The sequence below is a fragment of the Tauraco erythrolophus genome, chromosome 6, assembly GCF_009769465.1.
Source record: "Tauraco erythrolophus isolate bTauEry1 chromosome 6, bTauEry1.pri, whole genome shotgun sequence".
Lineage (NCBI taxonomy): Eukaryota > Metazoa > Chordata > Aves > Musophagiformes > Musophagidae > Tauraco > Tauraco erythrolophus.
Genome location: NC_141470.1, coordinates 15949849 through 15958931, shown reverse-complemented (window position 1 = coordinate 15958931; position 9083 = coordinate 15949849). Strand labels below are relative to the sequence as shown.

Here is a 9083-nt window from a genome sequence, read left to right as displayed (position 1 = left end):
TTATAGGCTTTCAGATGCCAGAAAAGTTGAGATACTTCAGAAAGCACAAAGCAGGGCCAAATGCACCATTTGCAGTGAATAACAACTTCGACCTTCATTGTGGCTACTTCAGGCAGAAGGTAGGTCAGAAGCTCCAGATGAGCTCCCTCCAAATCAACAGAACAATTCTGGTTTGAATTCTGATTCTACACACCAGCTCTTGGGAATAACGGGATGCTGCCTATCATTGCCAGAGGCTCCCCACACTCCAGATGAGTTTGCCTCACTTTTTTGAGGGGAGAGAAGCCCCCCTCCAGCTGTTGCAGAGCTTCAAGGAATGCTCCCAGAACCATCTCTATTCTTTCCTATGTAAGAGTGGGGCCCAGGCGCACCCCAGGGATGTGGTTGCTCAGGGTAGTGGCTCACACGTACAACCTATAACGACTAGAGGGCAACACCAACTGAAGCACAGCCAGTCCAGCTGGTTTATCACCATGGCACAGTCCAGCGGAGACATGGCTTTGGGTCCAAGGTTTGTTAAAACACATTGTCACAGACTAGAATGAACGGAGCTGTATTTCTTTCAGCTCTAGAGTGAGCATTCTCTCTCTTATTCAGACATCTAAGCACAGTGCTCCACAGGATCACACCGGGAAATATTAGTAGATGTTTTCACATCATACCATGGAGCAACACTTAAAGGGACTAGACTTTTATTAGCTCCATGAAAGGGGAAAGGGCAAATGCCTATGGGAATTAAAGAGGAAGACCCTTCTTTCCTTTATACTTCACACTCTTGAAACTGTGATAGCCCTAATTTTGTAAAGACAGAATAAACAGGATGGCCTCCCATGTTGAAAAGGTCCTGCAGCACTGAATAAAAACAATATGAATCCACAGAAATTAACCAAGATGCTATTAAAACTACTTTGAATGAATAAGGAGTTAAGTAGGTAACAAGAACTCGATAAATTCTTTAGTCAAAAGTACATATTTTTTATTAATGTAAGGGGCCTCAAAACTTCAATGTTCTAATAAATTCCTTAGGATTCCAGTCAGTTTTAGATGTATAGGATGCAGAGCAATATTATGCCAAACAATGGCCAGACCATTCTTATAATCAGAGTGAAATTCATGTAACTCACCTAAAGTCTAAATCAAATTCTTTAAATAGACAAATACCAACAGAACCAACCCACCAGACTGTTCCCCATATCTGGTCAGCGACAAGTTCTGAGACAGGAGTTGTCTACAGGATAGATACTGCTGGGTAGACTTGGTGAATAGTAAGGAGGTTCACCAGTACTGGCTCTCTTTTTTCCGCACAGTCAATACGGGGAATGGTTACGACATCAGGCATGACAACATTCTGACGATTCCGACAGAAGTCTATGAAAATTTGGCCTATATGGTATAGTCCATAATAAGACCACACTCACTGAATTACATGAAAAACTTAAGACGCTGCTCAGCAAGGATAAAGGAATCAAAGCTGTGAATTCCATAGCAGTGTCAGTTCTGTATATCACCAAAACGTTAAAGGCATTAACCCACAACTTCGCCTATACCGTTTCTCATTACATCCACATTTTTAAACAATTAATATGAATATGGCACTGTCAAATACAATTTCAATAACTGAAATAAACTATTAGAAGACTTGTTTGTTAAAGGCACTATCAATTTATCTACGTGCTTTGTTTTGCATGCAACAGCTAAGAACAGCAATGATTAGCTGAAAGGAGAAAAATGGATCACTGTGGCTATTTCTCCAGTTACTTATTATCAAAAGTATGTTTGCACATCAAGTAGACAACGTTTCACTTTCCCTTTGTGGTCTGTTGGTGTTGGGAAACAACAAAAAAGACAAAATCATCATTAAAATTAAGAACCACAGAAATGGACAAAGGGATTAGTTACATCTACATTTAATTTATTGTCATCTGGCTAGATTTCAAGTCAATGACATGCATCTTCAGGCATCGCAGGGTGTTTTGTAGATTGGCCATCCACCATAAATAAAATCTGAGGCTGAAATCAATTGACCTGACATCTACCCTGTTCCACAGTATAAACACATATCACCTCTCATGTCTGAATTTTAGGAGGCTTCAAAAGACAAAGCAATAAGGGTTGATTAACAGTTACTAATGAGACAAGCCTGTAGGAGTATGAGAGTCATGTATGGGCCAGAAACTATGAGAATGCTCTATGTTTTCACCTAGGTTAAACTCTGATGTCATCATGTGAGCTACCAAAAGATAGAGAAGCCAGTTTATGAAGTGGCAACCTTCATTTTTACATGACATAGAAAATTACCAACTCAAAAGGGACTTCTTTGTTTGTTTTTTAAAGGTGACTGGGCCAAGGACACTGCATTTCTCAGGCAAGGCAGTACAACATTGCTACTTTTACGGTAGAAAAACTGAGTTCTTAAAAACAGATGTTCAATTGAGTTGTATATGCAGTAAGATTTTTGGATGTTTGACTTAGTATAACATCCATTTGAAAACAGACAGTTCACTTGAAACCATTTATTTCATTTTGCAAGATGAATTAACCAAAAATTCTAAGTCACTATGGCCTTGCTGTCCTCCAGAGTCTTAGTAAGCTCCTTATTAAAGGCTAGAAATGAAGGCAATTTGCAGGGCTTTAGAGTCAAAACTCACCGCAAGTCATGCTGTTGTGTGCCCCCCTCCCCTCAGCACTGCTGAAGCACAGCTAGAGTTCGTCAGACAAACTCTGCTGCACAGATCTGTTCTCCATGGAACAGACTATTCCAGTGGTGTCCAGCTCATTCTAGCACTATCGCTTGCTACGAAATGGGAACATTCACCATGTTATAGTCGGTTAAAAACTCTGTCAGTTTCAGATCTGACTGACCAGGAAGAACCACAAGGAATTTGGTAACAAATCAGGTAAAAATCCACTCCTGCAAGTCCACAGCATGGCATGTAGATACTGAGCTGGGCCAGTAATCTTCAGCTTCATTCAAGCACAGTCGTTGCATCCAGGCAGGCTGTGCAGCTGACACCTTAACGTACAGACCAGCAGTTAGTCCAGCAGGCAGCACACCATCACATTTCACATATCAAGACTGGGCCACCGGCAGTCTTGGACTGCCCAGCAATAGGATTCTTTCCAGCTTGTCCAGATCATTTAATTGGCAAAAGTCCACAAGTCTGTTCCCAACAATAAACTCATGCCCGAGTTTGATAGGAAGTCATTTGACTCAATCAGTTGTCGTTTTTTTTTCCCCTTGTTCTGTCAGCAAGAGGCTTTCTGAGGAATCTTCACTCAGTTGCAGTCTCAACAGGTCATTTCTCTCTCATCAGACTCCAAGGTAAAATCTTCTCTAGCTACATTTGCCTTATCCAGTTCTCCCCATTGACAATTCAAATCTGAACAAGCCTTTTGAAGTCTCTTAGTTCTCTCTTCTTGTGTCAGGAAACCTTTGGGAGAGTTTATAATCTATATAAGCACTAAGAGAGGACCACAGAATGAATCGTATTAATATAATTATAACTAGTAAAATCATCAAAAGGACTGATTCCATATTTAAGCTAGAATAACGAGGTAATGCAAAAAATAAATATTACAGGAGATCTAATTATATAATGCAGTATTCAGTTCTGCACGGCCAGCCCAGCAATTCCTGTAACATTCCAATCAAAGTGATCTCACTAGCATGTGAGAGAAGAGTCCAGCTGACAGATTTGGGACATGTAACGTACTATTTAGTCAAGAGGCCCCATGTGCTATTCATAAAGAATTAACAACTCTTATATTGACAATGACAGTATTGTCAGAAGACCTTTGGAAGGGGGGGGAAAAACTCCATAAACTCTGTCTCTGTGAAGTCGGACTTTTTTTTTTTTTGCCCCTTTTTTCCAATGCTGATGTAATCTCCAAACATCTCCAGCAGCAGCTGCTCAGCGAAACCAGGCACCTTCTTCCTAGTCCCTTTCAGCAGCACACGCAGCACTTTCCAGCTCCCTTAAGACAATCAGGGCCTTTCTTTCACCAATTAGCTATCACTTCAAGAGCCCTGCGCTGTCCAACGAGCTCTTAAGAATGGTCTTTGCAGGAAACAACACTGGAGGAGCTTTTTTTTATTTCTTTCTAGACAAATTAAAAGGGGAAGAAGGGAGGGAGGGGGGAGAGAAAAAAAGCACAACAAAACAAATCAGAACACAGAAGCCATCCAAAACGCAACGCTCATTTAGTACATCGACAAATGCAGAAATGTCCTTAAGAGCCAATGCTAAAGCAAGGCATACACAAAAAATGCTCCTACTTTCTTTAGGAGATAGTTTGTTTAGTTGAATATGTTAAACAGGTTTCATAGAAAGAAGGGCTCTTGTTACAGCAGTCTGAGCTATACGAACTAAAAAGGAAAGAAACTCCTGGATGATTATGTTCTATTTCCTTATTTGGCTCTCTAAATGTAAAGCAGCATTATTTGAAGTAGCCATTATAGGAAAGAACTCAGTTTAGCTCACTTTAAATATAGATGGATTGATGAAATGAGTAATTACTGGAACTGCTAAGATCTTTCTGAACTTACTTAACTAGCAAGCTCATTTCCCTAGAAACCACACTTTCCATCTAAAAAGAAATTAAAGCCTGATTCAGAGACATAAAGCTCTGTGAATTTTACATTCTTTTTCCTTTAAAGTCAGGGAATAGGTGCAATAATACCAATAATACCTTGAGGTCCCTTGTTGATGTCAAGTCCCCAAGTACACACTCTAGGACTCAGTTCAAGAAGAAAACAATGAACTTTTATAGATGTTTAAGTAATACCTTGCCTGGGTCTGGACTTCAGCAACCAGACCTGGACAAATGGAGTTGTGACGGCAAAAACATGAAGGATCAGCAGTAAGTGAAAGGACTTGGACAAAGTTCAAGCAATAGCAGTGTCAGGACTGCTTCCACGATTTTCAAAACTCTGCATTAAACCAAATGGCATACCAAAATATTGAGTGTCAGTATTCTCTTACAGTACCATTTTCCAGTGAATTTCCTGATTGGGGTAACCTCACAAGAGTCAACCCATTGCCTTCTACAAGGACAACACAAATACATTTACATTGCAATTAAAAAAAAAAAAGTAGTTTATTCCCTTGTATTGACTGTGTATCAGGCTTTGTAAACAGCTAAATGTCATGGCAAAGCAAATACTTTAATGCGTTTCAGGAGTTTGTTTGCACTAATAGGTGCTCTTAATTGCTATAGGGATTTTTTAATGGAGTTGGAAAGTGTCAAATTTGATGAGATTACTTAAAAGGAAAGAAAACCTGCTCTATTACCTATGTGCATTTATGAAGGAATGTGAATCAATTCAAATTCCTCTGCAAGGAAGGCTCAACCAAGGGATGAGTACATACAACCAGGATTAAGCAGGAATCTTTGCAGAGGTGCACTGAACAATGAGTGTCTTTTCATATCTACAGACTTCAAAACATGCTGAGTTTAAAGGGACCGCTCCTTTCAACTAGCAAAGATTTTGCTGAAAAATGCACCAGGCTGGAGAGAACAAACATATACACATATATATGCTACTAGTGTCATCTTCAGTATTGGAAAAAAGATGACATGGACCCAAAAGGTCTATCAGCTTGCCCTAAAGCAAGATTAACTATGCCATTCCTGACAGCAGTTTCTTGAACTTTTTTTTTTTTTTTAAGAGATCTACATCCACACAGATGAGAAGAAAGGAAGTATTCTTCTCACCTGAAAGGGATTTAAGCAGGAAAAAGTATGTGATAAATTGTTCAGTGGCTCTATCTGCTACAATACAACCACTGTAAGCCCACACCCAGAGGCTCTACATTACATACTCACTGGGGCAACTGGTTCATTTTGTGGCTGTAAAGTAATGTATTGGTGAGGCGACGATATCTGCCTTTTTTCAGAAAAGTATGTATCTGTATATGTATCTCCTCTGGATGGATGGAATTGCTATACCTGAAAGTGTATCTTTTGTGACAACCATCTTCCTTAATTCTGGTGCAATCCTGCTGTCCGTACTCTAGCGGGATTGCTGAAAACCACCAGCAGGATTTTACTGATTTCAACAGTAGCTAATGGGACTGTTATGTAATACAGCACATCCTATGCTTATTTGCCATCAGCTGCAGTTCAGCCTGTTAGCAGTGAGAAGCTCAGTGGTTATTTAAGGGCACATGAGGAACAAATTGGTGGTTCATTCCAGTGCCAAGTGAACAGGTGCCTCCTGCCCAGGCTCACAAGTGGTTCTCAGCTATGCCGTCTCCAGCGTTCCCCGAGAGGTGTCAAAGCTGGAACAAAAACCACACAACCTCCACGCCTGGCACTGGGCTCCGCTTGGGACAAGCTGACAAAACCGGGTATGCTTCCACGACGGCTGCCTGGTCAATAGCAGTTCTATGGCTCTGCATGCCACGGCTGTCAGCTTGGCACTCTGCATAGGTACTACATTTTTTCACACAAAGGAATACTGCGTTTCAGTTGCTGAAGATGGAGGGACAGTGCTTTCCTGCTTAGATTTCACTTCTTAGGATAGATTTCCTCCCATAGAAAATCAGTGGCACAGCATAAGCAAGGCGAATCGACGTGCCAGATGAAAATGTCGTGTGACTAGATTTTAGAAAATGCAGTTTAATACAGATAGATGTTCTTCCCTCCTTTGTAAAGTATTTCAAGACTGAGTGAGTAAAAGCATTATGTAAAGCCTATATATTGATAATTATTATTTGGATTTTCCCAAATATACTCTTTCATACAACAGATGTTCCTAATGCCTGGCATCATTTTTAATGATTCGCCTTTTCGAAGAATGCATGCTGTATCACACATAAAAGCATCCTCTCTGTTCAGAGTTTATTTTGTTTAAATCAGTTTTCAACTAATCATCTCTCTAGAGAACAATAGCATGATAGAATAATATTCCTGATGGGTGACATTTTATTACTAACATATGTTTTCACCACATAACCAACATTATTACCCTCTTCTGCTATAAATACTTATTAAAATCCTCTAATTTGAAACTATTTCCAAGACAAATTCTGTATTTTGCTTTTAAATTATCACATAATTAGTTGTCCTCGTAATCAGTGCCCACTGAAGGGTAGTTTAGAGAGAAAAAAGATAATTAAAAAAGCATGTATTATGCATTCTTGTTGACCTTTAAAATGTAAGGCAACAGATTTCGTATCTAATTTTCCAGTTCCAATTATAAAGCAGTGTAACTCCGAAACTATCAGTACCTTCTTAAAATTCTAAAATATCAAGTCAATTTAAAAGCAACAAAGCAGACAATAAAACAATAATCATAAAACATCCACTGTTATCATCAGTTTGAAATATATTTCAAAACATATTTAAATTAGAATTTAAAAAATAGGATATTTCACTTACTGTATTTACCATAAATTCAAAAGTCAGGATATCTACAAAAGAGAATGGCAGAGTTGCATGTGTCGACATGGCTAACAAGTCCCCAGTTCATTGTTAAGAAAAAAAGAAAAATTCAAGACCAGCACTTATCTCTCAGAATCATGTGCCTTCTATAGTTATCACAGTCAAAAAGGCACCTTGCTCCAGTTTACATACGTGAAATCTCCTGAACAAGCATTCTACATCATACGGAAAACAAAATACCACTTAAAAAGCGCCAGATCAAGGTAGTCAAAGTTTTAAAGGACAAAATCTAACATTCAAAGTCAATTCATGCTTCAAATAACTTGTGATAACAAGCACAAATCAAGATCATTCAATGTTGCATTGAGTCAATGGAAAGCAAACACCTGCCTCACTGTTTTTCTACTGGAAAATCCCCAAACATACTCCTCCCACTACAGTCAGTTCAATATGCCCATTTCCATGATCAAGGAAAACAAGGACAGAAATAAGATACTTCATTTATACATACTTCTTCTCTGAAGAATAGCTTCAGTGTCCATAAGACCAGAACTGTTTGTAAAACTAACTCATCCTCAAAGGCCTCAGTCAAAATCGAGATTTAAAAAACAAAAAAGAGCACAGAGAGACTAAGAAAAACAGTATTAAAAATGAGGGACAAGGACTAAGAGGAAATGAAATAATAAATTATAAATCATTTTTTAAACTCATTCCCTGAAGAGATCTGTATTTTAAAAAGACTTGATGATACCTTCGCAGTTACAGAACTGTCATTCCATTATCACCTCCACACGCTGCTGTATGCTGTAATACTTGGCAGTAGACGTCTTTCATTTATAGGAATTTCTTACTAGGAGTTTGATCAGAATGTCATCTAGAAGTAGGAGATTAGACCATGTATATGTCACGATATTTAACCACAACAATTAGTAATATCCAAAACGTCCACCTGATGACAAACGAACATAAAAATACAAAAATATTTAGACGCTTAAAGGAAAAAAGCCTCATGTAAATACGTAGAATTTACATTACCAAGTTCAGGATAGCTTTTTATCAAGCAATTGTTATGTCCATTTCCTTCCATAGTGGTCAGAGAGCCTACACAAGTTGCTAAGCCTTCGCACTCAGATGCGTAATTTTTTCATTGGAAAGAACTTCTGGATTTCTGCTGGTGAAATTAAGGAATTATCACTGAATACAACTCGACATAATGGATATAGCCCTAAACCATCTTTTCTCAGTGCTCTCCTTTCATCAGTGGATTTTTTTTTTTTTTCCACTGAATACATAGAATTCACATCAATCTAGTAGAGAATTTTATTATTATTTTTGACAAAATGGTGTTTCAACTGAAATGGCAGTTTTTCGCCAGAAATCTGCCAAAATATGCTCCAGTTTTGATGGAATATTTGTCAGGTGCTGCTTTTCAGATCCACAAAATTGAAGATCAGAAGAAAACAGAAAGACAGATCAAGCTGTTCAAAACATTATACAGTCAAGGCACTGACGCATAAAACCACAGGTCAAGTCTCTTGACAAGTGCTGTGGCCACCTATCTTTGGGCTATTTCTGAGTCTATCGTGACTTAAAAACCTTGCCTCCTTCTCACTGTGTACAAAACCAGACTGGCACCTTCACAAATGTCACAGGATGGGAAGCCCAGTACTTTCTTATCTGTAGCTACATGTCTTCAG

At 38.8% G+C, this 9083-nt stretch overlaps 1 protein-coding gene across 1 annotated transcript; it reads right to left on the bottom strand.

Moving 5' to 3' along the window:
* Window positions 1-3403: 3403 nt before the first annotated feature.
* Window positions 3404-3535, bottom strand: SMIM38 (small integral membrane protein 38). Its single transcript, XM_086614103.1, has one exon. It carries the CDS (start codon window positions 3533-3535, stop codon window positions 3404-3406), a length of 132 nt encoding a protein of 43 aa, XP_086470229.1.
* Between the last annotated feature and the right edge of the window lie 5548 nt (window positions 3536-9083).